General features: G+C 38.6%; 1 protein-coding gene across 1 annotated transcript; it reads right to left on the bottom strand.

Moving 5' to 3' along the window:
• Positions 1-3,665: 3,665 nt before the first annotated feature.
• On the bottom strand, positions 3,666-18,991 carry LOC149084270 (astacin-like metalloprotease toxin 1). The gene is made up of 6 exons (XM_089234640.1): positions 18,799-18,991; positions 14,997-15,070; positions 12,621-12,702; positions 8,181-8,295; positions 5,497-5,672; positions 3,666-3,972 (listed from the first exon to the last, which is right to left on the bottom strand). The coding sequence occupies exons 1-6, from the start codon at positions 18,854-18,856 to the stop codon at positions 3,740-3,742; spliced, it is 738 nt and encodes a 245-aa protein (XP_089090766.1). The 5' UTR covers positions 18,857-18,991; the 3' UTR covers positions 3,666-3,739.
• Positions 18,992-21,428: the final 2,437 nt, after the last annotated feature.

Below are 21,428 nucleotides of genomic sequence, written 5' to 3'. Positions count from 1 at the left end.
CACACGTGCTAAGCATTATGAGCAATTCGTGTTTGAAAAGGCAGTATGTTGATAACTTATCACCATACTGCCTTTCACACGAATTACTATGATAATTCGTGTGATTCTATAGTTCTATGACGATTCATGCGATCGGATAACACACTGATAGCATAGTAAATTATTTTCGTCACAAATAATAATGAATGTAAGTAGTTTTCCGCTGTGAAAGAGAACAGCTGGAATAATGATCACAAATTTGATATTTAACACTTTTTAAATTATCAATTTTAATTCGATAATTAATTTTACCTGGTCGGGGGCCCGTGCGCCAGCTGTTGGCCATCCCTGCCCTAAAGCATAAAAGAGAGGGGGGGTGGGGGGAGCTCAAATTTTTATTATTTCTTCCATCAATTCCTCAGTAAACTCGCCTCGGGAAGCGCGGTTCAGTCAAATAATAATAAAGTTAATACAAACACATTTTTCTCGCTAATTAATAATATTTATAATTAATAATTAATGGGTTGGATGGATTTGGAGGATTGAAAATCCCTTTAGATCACAAAATGGATGCATGTCAACTGAAGGGTTGGTATGGTATTTACCTTTGATGGGTTCTTACCGCCTTTGGAAGAACAAATATGATATAATTATTTTATATACCAATAATATTTCTCCTGAAGCAATAAAAATTACGTACGTGGTAAATATCGTTATCTTTTCGCCTAACTACTAACGATGTTGAACGTTTCTTTCAATATTTTCAATTTTACAAAATTACCAATTTTAAATTAACAGAAGTAACAAATTTGAGTCATCAAAAAAGAATTCTCAAATATCAATTTACGTTAATAAATAAATCAGTGTTTTCTATATTACTCACAATCTAGTTCAAATACTAGTTCGAAACGCGCTGAATCTGTTAATCTTACCGGTGAATTTTCAGTTTCTCACGGCCGGCTCGCGCAAAGCGGTGACGAGCTATGCAAATAAACGGAGTGTTTTTCCCCATTCGGATTGGTCTGATGGCCATCGATCACTGGAATCGGAAACCCCAAGAAATTTTTGTCGTTGTTTAAAAGGGTATGGATCGGCTTGCGCGGTGCTGTTAGTGTTGATAAAGAAGGTTCCAAGTAATCCCTAAATTTTCGTTTTATCTATCGTTTATTTTCAGTGTTTGAAAAGGGAACTTTTTAGGAAAGGGTTAATCGTCTTAAGCGCGTGTTTTTACACGTGTTTCTGTTTGCGCGCGTGTGTGTGTGACATTATTAAAATATATTTTCTAATTAAGGGGGTTGTGGCTCCCACATCCTAGATCAGTCCCGTAACTAGACTGAAGCAACCGGGCTAAGAGCCACGCGAATAGGGCCCCACGAAAATGTACTCTTATTTTTGCATAACTATAGCTCTTTCATGGGAGCCCCAAGAAGGCCCGTTACGGCCCTGACATTGATGGATAAATGGGGTGGAGGGACGACCACGCTCCCCGAGAGCAAAAAATGAAACATAATATTCTGTGAGGGTATCTCATTCCCATAGTCCAATGTCCCCCCTCTCCCCCCCCCCAAGGTTAGGGGTGACAGGGCTAGGAATGATTCTCATTATTTTTCACTTTTCACGCTATAAATTCACTATAAAAGGGCCCGTGTGAAGATCCCAGCCTAGAGGCCCTGCTCGAAGATGTGGGGGCCATGCTCAGGCTCTTCCGGGTTTTTGCATCTTCCAACCAACCCACAAAATTGCATTAATCCATTACTGGATTAGAAATCTAGGTGGGCCCCCGATTTCACGGGCAAATTTACAGCATCGAAAAACATTATGGTAATTGCCCCGGGGATGGGGCCCTGGTGGTCAGCCCCACATTTGTGGGGACCATGACTTGTTAAACATTGATCAGGCCCTAATTTTCACATCGGAAAGGGGGAGGGGATTGTTTGTCCACGGCCTCAACATCATTTAAACAATATATATTTATTGAATGATCTTGCAGTTAGTTGCAACTCGCCTTCATGTCAAAGTCGTCCCCTCACCATAGGTGGTACAGAGGAGGTGACAGCGTCCATCGTCCTTCTTTATTCATTAATCCCCCCCCCCCCCCTACAAGGAGCCTTTATCTGCTTATGGTCAGGATGGGATATTGCTGGGCTCCCACTTGTCCTACTTTCTAGATCTTTTACCCTACTTTTCCTATTCTTATTACCAAATCTTATCGACAAAATTCGCGTAACTTTTCTTCAAATGATTATCGAACCACATAATACAAATGTAGTAGAGATACAATGGTAGATTGCAATTAATGATCCTGCCAAAGCAGAAATTGTACCGTTTTCCAGGTAATTTGAAGGGCGCCCGAGTGTCGTGGTGGCAAGATGCTCGTCTCCCAACGTGAAGGTTGCTGTCGTGGTCCCGGGTTCAAACCCAAGGGAGGATATAAATAAGATATTTTCCCTAGCGAGCTTGAGGCGACCACCAATAGATACCGCCTTCATCATGGCCCCCACATCCTGGAGAGGGGCCCCCAGGCTGGAATCTTTTGAGGGCCCCCCCCCGTCATACTTTTCACGGGCCCCTTCTGTAGTTAATTTATAGCGTGAAAAAGCAAAAAATGATGAGAACTGCCGGGCCCCAGGGCTAGAGCCCTGTCAGCCCCCCCCCCTTTGTGGGGGCCATGGCCTTCATTTCCAACCCGTCTCATTATGGGCAGTAAATTGCAATATAGCGATGGTCAGAGCTGGTGTTTGGTGAAGTAGAATATTTGACGGGTCTACGTGGATAATTTAGTTTATTTTCTTTTGCTTAGTTTGAGTATTCAACAAGTCGAGTAGTCACTAAAAACTTCTGTCTGGATGGAAAAAATAATTTTGTATTTACCACTTCATGGTTTGGAGCATTCATTGTACAGTAACTAACATTCTCCATTCAAAATTATGGTGCACATTTTGTGTATAGGTGAAACAGTAGTTTGCATAACAAAACAGTTGAATGCATGGGCTTATTCTAGGTTTTGTGATTCTGATGCTACCCCATAGCATTCAATTGTCTTCTGTAATTTTAGGGCATGCACAGAAACATAAACAATATTTACAAAACTCTGCAAAGCGCTAGAAATTAAAGCGATTCATTTGTCAAAAAATGATGACACTGGTATTGAACAGTGGTATGTAAACAAATCCCCGTAAAAAAAGGACGGATAACACAATAAAACCATCCGGTTGACGTTGATTTGTTTACACTTGTAATTTACGTATTTACACTTTGCTTTTGGAAGTGGTCTCAAAGGAGCATCGTTCTTAAAAAACTTACACGTCTTCATAATTTACTGTGCATCGGGGAAGAGGGTTGACAGTATGGAACTTTAGAAGACTCCAAAAAAAAAAGAATGTAATACAGTATATTGTAAGGAGAGACAAGATAGAGAGAGTGGTTGCTTGTATTATTTTGGCCAAAAAACTGTTTTTGTTACGAAGTCATTTCTGTCATTTTGTTTTGGCTCGAGTTAATCTTATAGGATACTGAAATTGTGCTATGAATTTTTTTTCTTATTAAAAAAAAAAATTTTTTTTGAGAGGATTTTTTTATTACGCTATGATTATATTGTCTAAAAAAATAAGGAGGGGGGGGGGGTACCCCCATCTTATACTTTTACTAATTTCTTGAGTGGAAGCCCTGAATTTATGAAAGCACTATTTAGTCTGGCAAGAAAACAATATTTAATGATGACACGAGCAATACTTATTTTGCAGTACGCAGAGAATCAATATTATTTCGGAGTACATCCATACAAAGTGTTAATCCTCGAAACGTCGCTTTTGCTTAGTCCTTTGTTTACGACTTCGTATAGTTTCACGCCAGGCTTCTTGGCGACCATAGTCTTAAGCTTTCCTCTTTCTTTGGAGAACGTGTACTCGCCGTAGAGCATTATAGATGAATAATCGAATCCATTGAGCAGAATATTTTGATTCGGCTTCAGCTTGAAGAATTGATCCGCCATACCTAATGAGAAAAAAAATAATAACCGTACGGTTCGATTAATTAAACCGTATAAGCCACCCATTCCTGATGACACATTTCGATTCGGAACTGTGGAAACAAATGCGTTTCGAGACGCTCATTTAAAGCTCTACCAGATTAGTAGTACATCCGTACTGATCATTGTGTCACATCCATTCAACAATGCGTAGTTTGTATTTGATTTTTTTTTACAATCATCTGGTGAACGATGAAAATTTGTTTATTCATTGATGGTTAAAGCAGCGGTTCTCAACCTTTTTTGACTCGCGGAGCCCTTTTCAGTATATAATTTCTATGGCAGAGCCCTGTTTGACTCGAGCCCTTTTTTATACATAATTTTTATGGCAGAACCTTGTAGGCCTCTCTTATTCACTTATCTATCAAATTTACTGATTCATTTTATTTTCCTCGAGTCGTCGTGGAGCCCTTGGGTGTTGCACACGGAGCCCTTAAGGCTACGCGGAGCACCGGTTGAGAACCGCTGGGTTAAAGCATTACCACACACACAGTATCAATTTGTTTCTCACTAGTCTGCCAATTCTTGCACAACTTAGTTCTTTCGTGCATGCGGCTATGAATAGCTTTCCTTGAAAAACTAGGCTGACACATCAATCCATATGAGCAAAGCGTCAGTATTATCGCTATAGCCAATATGGCGCCTAGGAAAGGGAGCGGACTCATCGTCATCTATCTTAGAAGGAAAAAAAACTGGTTGTGCCTCTCCAAGTGAAGCACAGTCGTTAAAAAAGCTGGATAGGGAACAGCTACTGGCTATGGCGATAATACTGACGAAACACTTCACTCGAAGACGGTGAATGATTCAGCCTGGAGTTTCAATGAGCTCTAGCCAATCGCTGTTATGATTGGTCGTTACTGGGAGCGGAAAACCGGTTTTTTGTTCAAAGATGTGAGGTGCAATCTTTCACCCGCTTAAGACCGAAACACATTACATTGACATGCATGACGTGATTTCGCGTCATGTCAGACACGTTGCGAATCTTTATTCGTGAAAATTCTTTGACGTGAGAATTCTGCGTCATATAATTTCCACGTCACAGAATTCACAACGTCTCTGACGTGACGTTATAATCACATCATACGTCAGTGTAGTGTGTTTCGGCCTTTACGCGCACCTCCTGACGCGTGGGTGTGAGAGGCACAAAATAGGGACTAGCCAGAACTGTGTCTCCCTCCTGATCTCATTCGTTTCAGTGTGTTGTTCGCGCGCATAGGATATATTTTTTTTTTGTCTTTTATGATGTGAGAAACTAAATTGCTTGTTAACCAATGTAAATATTTTTCTCAAAATTAAATGTTCTTAATTTTCAACCATTTGTTGATATGGAGTCAGACCACGACTAGGCCACCCACAATGTCTATAGATGGGAGACGATGAGTCAGTCTCCTTTACAGACGTTTTAGCTGGTCCCGGATCAGTAACGGAAAGACGAAGGCCAGAAATTCTTTGACCAATTTCAAGTTCTCAAGAATGACTCAGTGACGAACCTTCTTTGATGTTGTCCCAGTATATGATGAGATAGTCGTCTCTGTCGGATCTGTTCTGTTCGTGATAGAAGCCCAAGGCGTGGAGGATTTCGTGGATCATTGTTCCACTCCATTCGCAGCCGACTCCTATGGAAATGGGTTGAGCACCGCCAGTTTTTCCCACGTGCGAATAGCACCTGAAAAGTCATAAACACACTTTCTCCTTTACCGTGGAAAGATTACGAGCTATCATTTTAATATTTATATAGTATGCAGCACATATTATTATTATTATTATTATATAAACTGCTATGGCAAGATGGGGAGTGAGGCGTTCCGTCTCCATAAATGGGTTTTTCATAATTTGGTTACATTTCGAAAATGATTTAGACACAAGTTGGTAGAAAATTCATAGAGTTCACTTCATATTGATCCCACTGAACATCTTGTATTTCACAAAAATAAATGAAATTCGAAACGTAGCCTGTAGTTCTCATTACAGTATACGTGCTAATTTTGGTCTTGATCGGTAGAACGATTTCCCAGATACACTCACAGGACAACAAATTAGTCATCCCGCACGCAAGCACAAAGGTGTCGATAAACTGGTACAGATAACGCATCGGTCGAGTCAATTGCGCGCACACTGCCTCTACGTGATCATAAGGCAGTAACGTTGAGTGAGAAATTTTTGTTTCAAGCGGAAAAATTGTTCATCAAAATGGGTAAATGCAAGGATGTGGCAGAGTGGCAAAAAGGGACAATCGTGTTTGGCTATGCCTATGGGCATACGGTAAGAAAAGTTGCCAGATTTGTTGATGCTTCGCAGCGGATTGTTCACCAAATCTACAAGAAGTGGTGCAACACGCGTGGCCATGAAACACAACGGCAGAACCGTGGTCGGAAAAATATCCTAACCGAGAGAGACCGGAGACGAGTTTCATAGCTTGTGAATCAAAATCGCTTCCAACCCCGGGAGGAATTGCTGCAGTCAATGAATGAAGATCCATCCCAACCTATTTGTGAGAGAACATTGCGACGGGAACTGCATGCAATGGATATTTGGAATCGGGTACCTACCAAGAGGACACAGTAAAGTGTAAAGTTGCACATATTCACCAGGTCAGAGATCGCCAAACATGGACAGTAGCTGACTGGCGGCGTGTAATTGGATTCGACGAATCCCGTTCTTGTCTTTATTCAAATGACACGCGTCGTCAGGTGCACCGAAGGCGCAATGAAACATTTCATTCGCAATCTTTGCAAGGTCAGGTTCAGGCCGGAGTTGGGTCTGTGATGTTTTGGGAGTGTTTCTGATACTATGGATTGGGCTACTCATTGAGGTGACCGCTAACATGAACCAGCATGTTTATTTTAACATGCTCGATGATCACGTGTTGCTCTTCAGTCAACATATTCATGATTTTGACCCCATCCCCCGTCCCATTTTTCAAGATGACAACAGGAAAGTTCACAGGGCTGATCGCATATTTGACACACACCCTATTAAACCTCGTCTGACCTGCAAATTCACCTGACTTCAACCAAATTCAAAATCTTTGGGACGGTTTGGAACAGCAGGTAAAACGCCGGAATCAGCATTCCCCGCAATTAGGTGGATTTGCGTGATCTAATAACTTAGCAAGTGGCTTAAACTGAATACGACGTACCTGCAAAACTTTCCCAACTGAATCCAGATGATTATCATAAAAAAAGTAGTAAAATTAACTTTTCGTGTAGACCCGGTGTGCTGGAACTTCCAATCTGGGAAATATAAATTGGGCACTGTGAGAATTTATCTTTCTCTCATTAGAAATTACTTATTTTTAAATTCAGTAATATAATTTTCAAATTTCAATATTAAAAGATATATTTTACTTTGAAGTTTTCAGCATTTATCGCCAATGATTGAGGGTGTGGTTTACAACATTGCGGAAACGAAAATTAAATTCAAAGTGGTAAAAATTCTGTAATTGTCAAAAATGCAATTGTTATTCATTGTGAATAAAAAAGTTAAAATTGTTGATTTCATTCTATTTGTGTAGTCCTTGACAATGGCAACTTTTGTTTCAATGAAACCTTGCCACTACAGTAATAAGTTGCCAAAATATAGTTATTTTATATATTTATTATTTCGATAAATAGTTCATTTAAAAGTGTGAATTTTTTTGCAAATGACTTTTTAGAGAGTGTGATCTACATTTCAATAACTACTTTACAGCACACCAACTCCGGTTATATACCGCCATGAGGCAATTTCCAACCAGTGGGTTTGGGTGGGATTTGAAAGTGCCATCTATCGGTGGTCGCCCAAGGCTCGGTAGGTAAGGAACTTGTTTCTGGTGTTTTTGCCTTGATTTGAACTCGTGGACCTCTGACGGTAACCTTTATAGTCGAAGACGAACATCTTGCCACTTGGGCTCCATTTTAATAACGAACTTTTATCACACGGGGGTGTATGGAAAAAAAATTATTGTTTTACATATACGACTCCCCAACCAAATTTTGAGATTTTCAAAAAACTGCACGCCATTTGGAAACGTTTTGCAAATGAAAGTACGTTGCCGAAGTCAACGGTTTATCTGCTGTGCAAACAATTCGGGATTGCCTGTATAATGGACGTGGCGTGTAAAACCTTGGGTAATCATTTTGTATAAATGGGTACCGCCGGAGTGGAATAAAAAGCAACAAAGACTACTTCTTACCCGTCTCCCTTGATGAATCGCACATAATCAGTTTCGTTGGTCCTCTCGACGAATCGTACGCAGGTGTCCTTTTTGATGTAATGAAATGAGGCGTAGAACAGAGAGTTTAGCTGCCCTTTCAGGAGTAGAAAAGATTAATGTTAGAATGTCAGTCTTACGTATAGCATACAAACGATTTCGAAAGCACCTTACGGCTCGCAGTTTGAAAAAAAAAGTTGGGTCTGTACCAGGGCTTGTTAGGAATGCAGTAGAAACTCGATCAACCAGGTTAAGAGGACCCCCCACCCCCGAAATTCGTAAAATTGCAGTGAAATCACAAAATAATTTGAATGAAATATAATTTCACCTCTGATATATATTGAGTGTGCCGCCAAGTGATTTAAATTAACACTAGGAGGACATTTTGACCGTTTTCGATCTTCTCGCTCGGTTATCATGATGAACCAGATCGTTTAAATGTTGAAATTTCACTTCTTTTCTTAAAAATACTTAAATATTACGCTGTCCACCACTATCATAAATTTTTTTTAAAGATAGACCGAGATATTTTTAGGTATACCTAGAAGCACCATCACCGGTCAATTTGACCGGTAACGTTATACTTTCATAGCCATGCAATGCAAATATTTCGTCAAATCGTGGCATCAAATTTTTATTAAATAGATAGTTTGGCAAATTGAAAGCATCCTAAATGATTGACCAAGTACAAATAAAAATACTGACATCACCCAAAAATGTAGTGACGCAAATCATTAAATCTTACCTGAAAGCTAGTAGAAATTTGAGCATTGTTTTCCTTCATCAATATTTGCTGAAATACTGAAGCAAAATAACATCCTGCCTTTGTAAGATAATAATGATAGATCGGAATGAAATTTCGCTCCTTATATGAAACGCGTTTACGCATAAAGACATTATATTTTATGTTTTCTTGGTGAAAACAAGAAAAACATTCTTCTACTACGTTCAATGCAATAAAATTTTTAAATATATGTTCGCAAAGTGAACAAAAAACTTCTGCAACCGTCGAGTTTTACAACGAAACAAAATACGAATATAGTTGATCAGATGGCCGAAAAGCATTCCGTGCTCACAGCCATTCATTTGCCAAAGTTTGCGTTTTCCACAACTCTCAATGTAGCCTCAAGAAATGCCTGTTCGATTTGTAGAAAAAAGAAACGGGGAAAGTTATAATTTCTTTATTGCTGAAATTAGCTAAAAATTGAGATCCTTATTTGTTCAAGAATTAGAATTTTGAGAACAATAAGCGCTACTGTACCAGGAAAAAGACAGCGATGTCAGGTCCCGCTATGCAAAGTGCAGAAAGTAGAAAGTGTGATGTGCGAATGCAATTGCAATTATAATGTTTAAAATGTAAATATTTTTTTTATCAGTTATGCAATGACGAACTTCCGGGTGGATATTATCCTCTTTAAACCTGAGTCAAAACTGACCATTAAGTTTCCCCCCGCCCCCGATCGATTTGTGTTTATTGTGTGTCAAAATGCCCTTTAAAAAAATAAAATTAATTAATTAACTTACTTAAGTAATTATTCAATTAATTAATTCGGTAGCCTTACACATATCCATGTTGAAAAAATAATCATTAAAAATTATTTACAACCATTAAAAAACGTTAAAAAATAGGTGCACATACGTGTGCCTCTGGAGGAAAAAGGTTAAAAATGAAATTTAATTATAAAATTTATTTGGAAAACTTCGAGTTCTTGTACTCTTTACTCACCTATACACTCATATCTACAGTACATTTAAACGTAAAACAAAAACTTACGAAAATTCAAATTTTATAGTGAAAATCAACCTCCGGTCCTTTTAGGTAGAACGAAATGTCGGTCTTTCTAGTGTTAAGGAAGGTAAATGCATAAAACTTATTTATACATTTACGTAACTACATATACGTACTGCAAGCCGGATCTGATTGGTGGAGACAAATGGAGGTATTGGTCTAAGCGCCCCTCACACATAATTTACCCCCTTTTTGGATTTAAACAGTATATATTCGCTAATAAATCAAACATCAATGACCCTATTCATGGGGGCCCCTTCCAATCAAAGCAATAAAACTTGCGCTTCACGGGCGTTGTCATAACCAAACAATGATTGTGTTCTACTTTTTTTGGCTTCCAAACAATGTGTGTTAATTTGCATTGCGCCAGAGCCCCTTTCCTTTATACCCATATATGTATTTGATTTCGAGCCCCCCCCCCCCCAACCTCCCCAATATTTTAAGTACGTCCCACGCTTATTAAATAGGTAATCCTACCCTGGGCTCCTTGAAACCCCAAGGTGACTCGTCCACTATCTTTGAGGTTAAGTGGAATGTCGGTATTATCGCTTTAGAAAATCTCTCTGTTCTGTATCCAGATTTTTTCTAACGATTAGACGTCACTTGGAACGGCAAAACAAGTTTTCTGTTAAAAGGTCGAGGACAACGAGTCTGCCCTCCTTTTTAGGTGCCCCAATCCTACCCTCATCCCAACTTTACGTCACCAGCATGATAATTATTGAGCCTTCGACTTAAGTGAGGTTCTATAATTGTTAAACCAAGCTTCCCGGTAAAAACCCTTCAAAGGTTGGTAAATATCATACCAACCCTACAGTTGACATGCGTCCATTTTGTGATCTGAAGGGATTTTCAATCCTCCAAATCCATCCAACAGATTGATTATTGATTATAAATATTAATTAACGAATAAAAAAACGTGCGTTTATATTAACTTTATTATTAATTATTTAATTGTATCTCTTCTCGAGGTGAGTTTACTGAGAAGTTGATGGATGAAATAATAAATTTGAGATCCCTCTCTCTCTCGCTCTTTCTCTTTTATGCTTTACGGCATGGGTGGCCAACAGCTGGCCCACGGGCCCCCGATAAGGTAAAATTAATTGTCGAATAAAAATTAATAATTTAAAAAGTGTTAAATCAAATTAGTGATCATTATTCAAACTGTTCTCGTTCAACAGCGGAAAATACTTACATTCATTATTATTAGTGACGAAAATAATTTACTTTGTTATCACCAAGGCCCGGATGATGATATACTGAATATGTTCGAATGTCGAAAGAAAGTTTTTGACAGCATCAAAACCATATGTAAATTTTTTTCTCAAGTTTTCTTTTTCTCTCGTTTAGATTTCGTCAAAAATAACAATTTTTCTAATAAACGAGTTATAATTCCTGAATCGGTTAGGAACACTGGCGTTATGGCCCCCATAAGGGTGGGTCTGACAGGGTTCCGACTTGGGAACCCGAGACGAATCATTTTTTGTTTTTTTCACGAGAAATTCAGTTTTGAGAGTCCCGTGAACCATCTGATCGGAGGGTCTTGTTGCTAGATGTGTGGGGAGGAGGGGGGGCATGACTGATGTACTGGAGGAGGAGGATAATGTTTTTCCAGGAAAAAAACGAAAAATGAAACACCCCATCCCCCGAAAAAATCCTGTGTATGCATGCCTATGTTTAGGAAGCCAAAAAACCATGTTTTATTTCATTTTCCGAGAAATTCAAGAATATTTTTTCATTAGTGCTCACTGCACACACACACAATCAGTATGATTAGTATCGTATATATCAGTATTCGTATAATTTTCTCAATCTTTTCCATTCTCAAAAAATTTGAAAAGTGAATTGAAAAATTGGAACAAATGTTTCATTTGGTGAGAGGAATTCAAATTATGAATAGATGTGATGAAATAATTTGCAGAGGAAACTAATTTTTGATGCATTACATGTGGCTGGGAACGAAACCAAATGAGCAACGAATATTGTTTTCAAGGAAATACAACGCCCACACACAGTGTAAAAGCCAAATCGAAACTGCTTTTTTTTCTTTACGTCAGCAGTTTTTTTTTCGCTTCCCCCCCCCCCCACCCGCCGGTTTGACGATTAAAAAAATATATGCAGTATGAAGTACAGTAGCGGAAAACCGGAATGCACTATGAGCACCCTCCCGGCACGTGTAAACCCCGCCCATAACCTGATTCGGAAACCAGGATGCACGATAATCGCACCGTTAGGGTGTGAACACAGTGCACGCGTGTTTCCGATACTGGAAACCTGCGTCTTGTCCGATTGGTTAAAAACTCGAATTTCAAGCTAAAACAAATTGAAATTCGGGTTTTTAACCAATCGGAGACGACGCGAGTTTCCAGAATCGCAAATACGGATGCACTATGTTCACACCCTTAGGGTGCGATCATCATGCACGCGGTGTTTTCGATTCTGGAAACCCGCCTCGTCTCCGATTGGTTAAAAACCCGAATTTAAACTTTTTTTAGCTTCAAATTCGGGTTTTTAACCAATCGGAGATGACGTGGGTTTCCAGAATCTTAAACACGCGTGCACTATAATCGCACCATTACAATAGAAGTACCTGCTACCTGATCGAAGAGTTAGTTATAATGTGAGATATAACTTACATATTTTTAGGGCTGGATCGATCTCGTAAGGCATAACTCCATTAGGCCACCGTCTGTTTTCTCCGACGATCGCACTCCTATCCTGCGTTAAAATAAAAATTAAAACTAATGAAATAGAGTTGGAGGTTGTGCATGTGCACCCCTGATGTATATTCCTCCATTTAATCCTTTATTTGCAGACGGTGTGTATATTTCAAAAAAAAAAAGTACCAGTATATACATTTATATGAAGGTACAACTTTATATATCAGTTGCTGATGGTGATCACGGCGTTTAAGTGGAATGAACTTCAGTACGTCACCTGAACATGAAAGGAAATGCAATCCCCCCCCCCCCTCCTTCTTGAGTAGCGTTTTACTCTTCCCAGTTTTGAAGCGAAAACCCCGAATGCCCGCATCACAGAATTTCCATGCATCGGAATTCCCAACGTCTCTACACGAAGTGAAATCCCGTCACGTTAGTGTATATAGCTTATGGATATGGCTTATTATATAGCCACTAGATATATAACTAATTCCAGTCGCCTTACGTCAGTGTAGTGTGCTTCGGCCTTTTTCGTGATATGCATCACATAAGAACACAACTTATGCATGCAAGAATACTCCAATTCGTAAGAAATTCTTTAGAGCATGGTTTCTTAGAGCATTTTAGGGGGGTCCGTGAGCTTGATTGAGAGAAAATTCAACTAAATACATTTTTTCATGCTCTGAACAAAATTAAGTACATTCATAATTTTATCCAGGAATTGGCAGCTTCCTCGGATACAGTTGGATGAAACTGCAGACATCTCTCAATGTTGCAGACTTCTTCTCTCTGCTATGTATTCTTCTTAGTTCGCTATGTGTACATGTTGGAGCCATCAAAGAAGAATTCTTATTTTGTGAGCATGTTTCGGAAACTACAGAAGTTATAGATGTTTTTAAAATGATACAAACATTTTTTCACAGAGAAAATTTTGATTTGAAAGAGAAACTTTGTTCAATTTGAATTGATGGATCCCCTGCGATGCTTAGTAATACATATGTTATCACAAAAATGAGAAACTTTGCCTGGTTTTAATTTATACAAAAATTGCCACGTTTTCAAGACAAATAAATTCAATTGGTCGACGCGTTTCGGCTCTCCATTGAAGAGCCGTCATCAGGACCTCATGGTCAGAATTCACACGTGGAGGGGTGATGTTTCACCATGAGGCGGCCCTGATGACGGCTCTCCATTGAAGAGCCGAAACGCGTCAAGCAATTGAATTTATTTGTCTTGAAAACGTGGCAATTTTTATATAAAAATAATACATATGGCTTCGCTACTTTGGTGAAAAAGAAGCTCCTCGAGTCATTGACTCACTGCTTTTTGCACAGATATGCACTGGCAGCAAAGACTCTTCCACCAACTATGAAAGAAATTTGGTCAAGAGCCATAAAAGTTGCTAACTTTATCAGAAGCAGGTCTTTGAATCATTGAATTTTTAAAAGATTTTGTTTGTGTAAAAAAAATATTATGCAGCAGAAAATGTTTATTTAAAATACACATATAACGTGGATTTAATTTTATGTATCGCTCCCACAAACATATTTTTTGTTTTTCCGGAAACATCTGATGTCGCGCCACTGATTTTCATTCATAAACAAATTTTGATGATGCAGAAACCTGTCCAACTTCGAAAATATACCCGGTCCCTTGCGATTCTGCTTTAGGCTGGCATTACACTATAAAAGTTTTGTAAAAGCTCTTTGATGAAACTTGAAAAATGCAACCAATAAGCGTCTCGGTTACGTTTGGTCAAATGTAACCGGGACGCTTATTGGTTGCATTTTTGAAATTTTATGAAAGAAATTTTATAAGACTTTTATAGTGTAATCCCAGCCTTAGGCCGGTATTACACTGTAAAAGTTTTTTAAAAGTGCTTTGATAAAACTCAAAAAATACAGCCAATAAACTGATCGGTTGGATAAGCTTGCATGTAACCCATCAGCTTATTCGTTGTATTTTTCAAGTTTTATACAAGCACTTTTATAAAACTTGTATAGTGTAATACCGGCCTTAGGTTAGCATTACACTATAAAATTTTTGTAAAAGATCTTTTATCAAACTCATATAGTGTGATGCCGGCCTGAAACAAGTTTAACTGTGTATTTGAAAGGTATCGAAGAAGAAACACATACTCGCGTTACATGACTCTTTCGTAGTTTTTATTACATTTTATGTGTTTTAAAGAGCTTTTCAGAAGGGGGGTGTCCGTGGTCTTCACTCTACAGACATAAGGGATCCGTGGAACTAAAAAGGTTAAGAGCCCCTGCTTTAGAAGATTGTTTACGAGATGCATTTGGGGCCTGAAAGTTGTGCCCAAATTAGTGGAGTTGAAACTTATTGGCTTACTGATGGATGCTCCACACCTAAGATGTCACCTTCGAATAGGTCAGGATTCTGCATTGGTAAATCTCCAAGATACACTGAAATTTAAATAAGACATAAATTCGATAAAATTCTAATAAAAACGCAAAATTATATATTTTAAATAACTGTGATGAACGTGTATTTAAGAACCAGTCGCAGCTGAGGTGGATGATTTGCAACCGCTACCAGGATGACTAGTGATTACCGAATAATTGGAGCTGCCCTTACCTGATGCGGTCCCCCCCCCCCCCTCCACTTCACTGTATGAATAATTTTGTTCAATTCTTTGTACATTGGAGCTTCCCGTGGCGAACATTCCCCATAAGTAGACAAGTCCCTTTAACGGACACGTTTTTGAATCCCATTGAATACGGCTTTAATTTGCAGTATTTCGCCCTCCCCCCTTTCCATCAATTGATCCTTTGGGGAAAGTTCCACTCCCTTGGGTTGTCATCGTTTGTCAAACTTTTTACAAACCCTAGGATGAGAAAAATGTGTAGAACAGTGCGACGAACTTGTAGGCATCTTATGTGAGTACACACACACACACTATATACAGGGTACACAGCTAACAAGGCGTATGGTATTTTACTGGTGAATCGTTGATCTTAGAGACAAACTTCCAAAAAGAAAAAGTATCCAACGTCTAGTACTCAGATATGTCGTTCATGTTGCAAGGGATTGAATGGTTATTAAAATTTAAAAAAAAATACTTTTATCGTCTCCGTGTGCTCGGAAACCCAATTACAGAGTTGTTGTCATGTCTCTCCTGATGCCAACAAGAGAAATTCCGCGTTGCTAATGCTAAGAACATAGTGGGAGCGGCGAGCAATGCGACGAATGAGAAGGAAGAGAAGCAGTGGCGTCGGAGCCTGGGGTGCTGTGGGTGCTCGAGCACCCACGAAAATTTGTAAAACAGGTCCGAGCACCCACAGAATTGATTCAGAAATCGAAATTTCCTATATGGAACTCAAGACGAGCACCCACAGGTTCGAAACACTTCCGACGCCCCTGAAGAGAAGCGAGATGAAAATATAGCTGCGAGCAAGTGGGGGCGTTTAATATAGCATAGAGTATCCAATAGAAACTCGAAATCAGCCTGGTTTTTTCAATTGAAGAATGCTTAAAAAAATTTCATAGTTATAAAAACCATTGCTCAGACAACAGTTTAGAAATGATAGTGAAAGCAACATATAGCGAGTGAAAATATCGGTATTTTTAAATATAACTACGGAAATATATATTCCACTCATGTTTTGGTCGCTTTTCTCCTGGCACTTGAACGCGAGCACTTTTCGGAAAATAAATTATATTTTCTACTATAAATTTATGAGTAAAAAATTGAGAAAAATATCAAGTTTATCAAAGCCCCCCCCCCCTTCCCCTACCGTTTAAATTAGTATTATTAGCATAAGCGGGACTTTGGAAGTGGAAAATCCTCCCGATCGAATAATTTTATTTGTATCAGCCACCTCGTTGGGCATTTTGCCTGTTGTGGTGTTGTATTTGTATTTGTATTTGTATTTGTATAAATATTTGTTGGTTTCATTTTTTTTTACACAAGAAATGTAACTATTGACACGAAAATTCAGCATAAAAAACATTCGGTACGCTTCCAGTATGGAAATATTTGACGGTACACAGAAAATAAACAAATAAATAAAACTTGCCAATTTTTCCACAGAAACATACATGATTTTTAATTCAGACTACTCAAATATATTTCCTCACACACGGTGCATGACTTACTTTATTGATTTGGCAATAAGCCAATTTCAAAGTGGGTAGCAACACAAAATTTACATGCACAATTTACATTACAATAACAACATTAACATAAGCAAACCTGAAACAATCACCAAGTATCTCAACATGAAACAACTAGTATCGTTAAAAAAAAGGTGAAAAAAAACTAAATAAAATAAAAAATAAAATAATTACTTATACAAGAAACACATACAAAGTCTATATCCAAGTACTAGACTTATAATTTTATATTAACCGGAAAAAGGCTTATTCCCTGTACATTGATCGATGTCTGGCTACATTAATAAGGAAATTATATACATCACGTATATCGACATTTCTCAATGTTAGTATTTGTTCGAAGGAAGGGCGTAATATATGTTCAAAATATTTTCTTCTGTAGTTCTCAAAAGTAGGGCAGTAAAGAAACACATGATTCCACGTTTCCAGCTGATTTAAATTGCAGTATGTACAGTTACTATTGGAATTTATAATTAAAAAATTGTCGTTTATCCTAATAGAATTGCTACCAAAACGCAATTCAATTAATATTCTTTTGAACAAACTCTCAGATGTGCTCAAAAGGCTCAAAAGTGCACTGCCTCATGGAGCAGCAACCTTCGATTCGTCGTATGCTCATCTTCTCTTCGAACTTGTGAAAAATTTCCGTTTTCACTGGCGGATTAATCCGGTCAGAGTCGTCTTGATGTCATCAACATGTTTATCAAACTGTGGCTGTGACATCGTGACCGATGACCTGTTCGACTGATGCTAAGAAAAATGTTTTTCTGTCGTCCTGATGCTGCTGTCTTCATCGCGTTATATCGGACAACATGAAGTGCTCTTCCTAAACGTTCTTCTTGCTCCGAACTTCAATTCATCATCACTGTTCTTCTACATCACTGGAGAACCGTATTATATCAAACTGTAACCTGTTGCTAGTAGTCCCTAACCAGAGGCATACTACCCGTCAGAGAGGCTTTCACCAGACTTTGCACGTTTCATGTTTTGTTCTGTTCGTATTCTATATTACTTGGTGACTTGCTACAGAATGATTGTTTCGGTATAAGATTGTCACATGAAATGCTGTCGTACCTGAAGATTTCATATGTTGAAATATTTAATTTTGATGATTAATTTGCGATTTTTTTGAATGGGTCACTGAGCCCTTATTTTTCTTGTTGATAGTATTTTTTGTATACGTAATTATACACATTCGAACAATTCCATTAAATAAAATTCCAATTCTCATTAATTTTGATTCGGGGTTATTTCATAATTGATTGAAACGTATAAAAAAATTTACCTCATTAAAAATAATCAAGTATATTTTTTGGACATGAGCGGTACTTTGTTATCCAAAAATAATACTTTTCTCACTTGAAAATTTAGCTTCTTCAACCATTGTTTGAAAATCTCTGATGTTATCCATGCCTTTTTGTTGCCATCATAGTCCACAGGAAGAGCTGTAAGATTTTTAAAAGCACTGCGATTTTTTTGATTTTCCGATAACCAATAGTTTCAATTATCCGACCCGTCTGAGAGTTTACTACCAAGAGAACTGTCAAACGCGATCTTTTTTGTGTTTTTTACATCCTTCACATTTTTCTCCTTTGAAGGCAAGAGTTTGGTTAGACAAAAATCGAAAAAATAAACGTATCTCATTACAATTAAACACATTTGCATCTTTATACTATCGTAAATTGATCGAGACGTCTCACTCGATTACGTATGCCTTTATTTTTATCGTTGTCATAGAGAATATGAATTCCTCGCTCGCTTTCTCACTCTCTCTCTCTGCCTTTGGTAGCAGAAAGTTGCCGTGTTGCATAGCCACTTCCCCCCCCCCCCCAAAGGCAGAGCTGTTGCCCTGGGGCACGGGACTATTCTTATCATTCTATGTTTTTTGCACACTATAAATTCATTATAGAGGGCTCTTCCAAGGCCTAGGAGCCCGGCTACAGGATGGGGGGGGGGCAATGCCATGGTGTCACAGGAAAGTGACATACAGTCAAACTGCAAGAACATACGCACTTACCTCTCCCTCGTGCGTACGAAAGCAGCAAAGCAACGAACGTCACAACTTCAGATTTCATGTTGAGAGTGCAATGAGACTTGTACGAATGAGTCCACCAGTTACTCTACACAACAAACTCTATGATACTTCTTGTTATCTAATAGCTTTTCGAGGAACGATGCACGTGTTTCGTTAGATATTGATATAATACTGTATCTATCAAACTTGGTTCAGGGATAAATGATTAGCAGGAACGGATACCTGCTGCTGTTTACGAGATAAAAACCAGAATTTACGTGCTTCTATCAGAGGCAAAACTAGAGGATGGGGCAAAGGGGACAACTGCTCCGGGTGGAGAATTTTATGGGCGGCAGATTTTTGGAAAGAACAAAAATATGCCTTATACAGTAAAGTCATCGAATTTTACAGTGAAGGGGAGTGACCAAATTATGTCCCCCCCCCCCCACAAAATACTAATTACGGACCTGCTTTTATACAGGGTGTCCACCATCATGGGAAAACCGTGAAATTCAAATGAAGGTCAAGGATTTTTTATGGGTCTTGAGAAACTTTTTTTTCCCCGAAACGCTCGATTTTCTCCCTAAAACCCCTGCTTATTTTGAAGCTGTGACATTAATATTTTGTTTCGAATTTTTTTCCCCTTCAGACTTTTTTTTTTGCTTGCGTGACATGCCAGTAACACACCGGAGGGGGGGGGGGACATGGGGCTCCGTGCAGCTTCCCAGGCAGCATATGATTATTGGAGGATTTGATTTAATATTCTGATATTACTTTTTATTAAATGTGAATTTTTTCATTAACTCTTAAATTCGTTAGAAATTCTGCAAAGGAATGTGCATGTACGGTTTAGTAGTAGTAGTAGTAGTCATATAAATTGACAGTTGGCAAAGATTCTCGGAAGAAATATAGTAACACTTTAACAAGCAACACATTATTCCATAGTAACACAACAAGTATTCCACAGAAACAAATTTACGTTAGGGTTCACAACACATAAACGCACATTCCCACATGTACTCAATCGTTAAAGGTTCCGCAGAGGAGAAAAATACCTTCAAATATTGTTTTATTCAATTTCTGTTAAATTAAAATGCTTTTCGAAAATTAAAACTTCTCCGGAGTATTTACCCCCTTCCCCCTCAAACCGTCGATACACCAATGTGGTCCCCAAAGCAAAAAAACTTGAAAACCGCCCTATAAAATTTTCCCATATCCTAAAGATTGTTACGCAATTGACGAATGCCCGGTTAACATGAGAAACGGAAAAAGTGCGTATAAAACCGGCATCAAGGATTTTCACCAAAAACCGTTTACCTATATAACCGGCACTTTAACCTCATTTTACATATGTCGTCAGAGGTCACGTAGGTCGGATAACAGGAAAGGATAAATTCCTTTCCTATAATCCCTCGCGTGGCACCTCTCACGTATCCCTAACAAAGAGACGGGGTAATTCCTGCTTCCCATTTCTTTCCCTACGAGGGGAAAAAGTCGTCAAGCGAGTCCTAGCACTCCGCCATATTGCACATGTAAACGCGGCTGAAATATAACCTTCATTGCCCCCGATCATGCTGTAATTCATGTCTGTAAACCTTGATAACATCATAGGGGTCTCACAGGTCAAACGATGCTCTGGGGTCAATCTACCTTTCACCAGAAGGATAACGCCTCCCAATGTACATGCATACTTTCGGAATCAATCATAAATCATTTCTCAATTTCATATTTTCATACCCTGATGCTTACGAAATCATCATTTGGACCCCTCTTATAGGTGCTTACGTAATAATTGCATGGCTTCTTAATAGCAGGAGCTGCTCGGGACAAAATTCTCACCTGTGCGTGCCATAGTTTCGGTGATCCATTGGCGTATAAGCCGCATCAGAAAAATTACCCTGTAACCGGAATTACACTATAAAAATTCGATAACATCTTTTACAAAAACGTGGAACAACCAATAAGCCCGATAATGTAACCAACACACTTATTGGTAGCACTTTTCAAATTTTATAAAAAAAAAAACCTCATCTTTTATAGCTTAATCCGAGAGAACTCACAAATTTATATGCCCCATAAGTAATAATATAGAGTGAAAGGTAATAAAGGCAATTTATTCGTTAAAGCTCTTGGGCTTTATATGCACCCACGTCATGAACTTATTAACAAGGTGGTCATAAAATAACTTTAATATGTCATAAAATAGCCAATGTACGATCTCTTAGTGGCCTCAAAAGACAACGAATGCGAAAGAAATTCGAGTTGCAGGTGTCATCGATGCCATTTGATGCTGTCAACATGGTTTACTGCTTCTTCGTATGAAGATGGAATATCTAGTCTGTCGATATCTTCTTCAAATACAGTAGTCATCATCGCCGCTGTGGTGGTAAAGTGGTCATAGTGACGGACACGCATCACGAGGATCCGGGTTCAAACCCCACCGTTGCCGCAATGGTGGTTGGCCGAAGTTGGTCTTCTGCGGTTCCCAACTTCGAGGCGTGAATGCGAGCCGATCTCCCAGTTAAAAAGTCTCGCCACAGAGAGCAACAGGCCTACAACGGTACAATTATTGGCTTTAAATTATGGATGATTCATTTTATGTTACTTATCGGTATACATCTTTGCGTAATTTT

This window comes from Pholcus phalangioides, unplaced genomic scaffold (assembly GCF_987345545.1).
Source record: "Pholcus phalangioides strain wild (caught in Gottingen) unplaced genomic scaffold, Ppha-v1.0 ptg000008l_1, whole genome shotgun sequence".
NCBI classification, from domain to species: Eukaryota; Metazoa; Arthropoda; class Arachnida; order Araneae; family Pholcidae; genus Pholcus; species Pholcus phalangioides.
Note: the sequence above shows the minus strand (reverse complement) of the source record. Positions and strands in the feature narration are given on the sequence as shown.

Excerpts from the sequence above, each read along its gene's own strand:
- LOC149084270 (XM_089234640.1), bottom strand. The coding sequence starts at position 18,856 with ATGAAATCTGAAGTTGTGACGTTCGTTGCTTTGCTGCTTTCGTACGCA. Across the intron at positions 12,703-14,996 it reads TAGGTGTGGAGCATCCATCA|GATAGGAGTGCGATCGTCGG; the intron begins GTAAGCCAATAA and ends ATTTTAACGCAG. Across the intron at positions 3,973-5,496 it reads CTGGGACAACATCAAAGAAG|GTATGGCGGATCAATTCTTC; the intron begins GTTCGTCACTGA and ends TTTTCTCATTAG.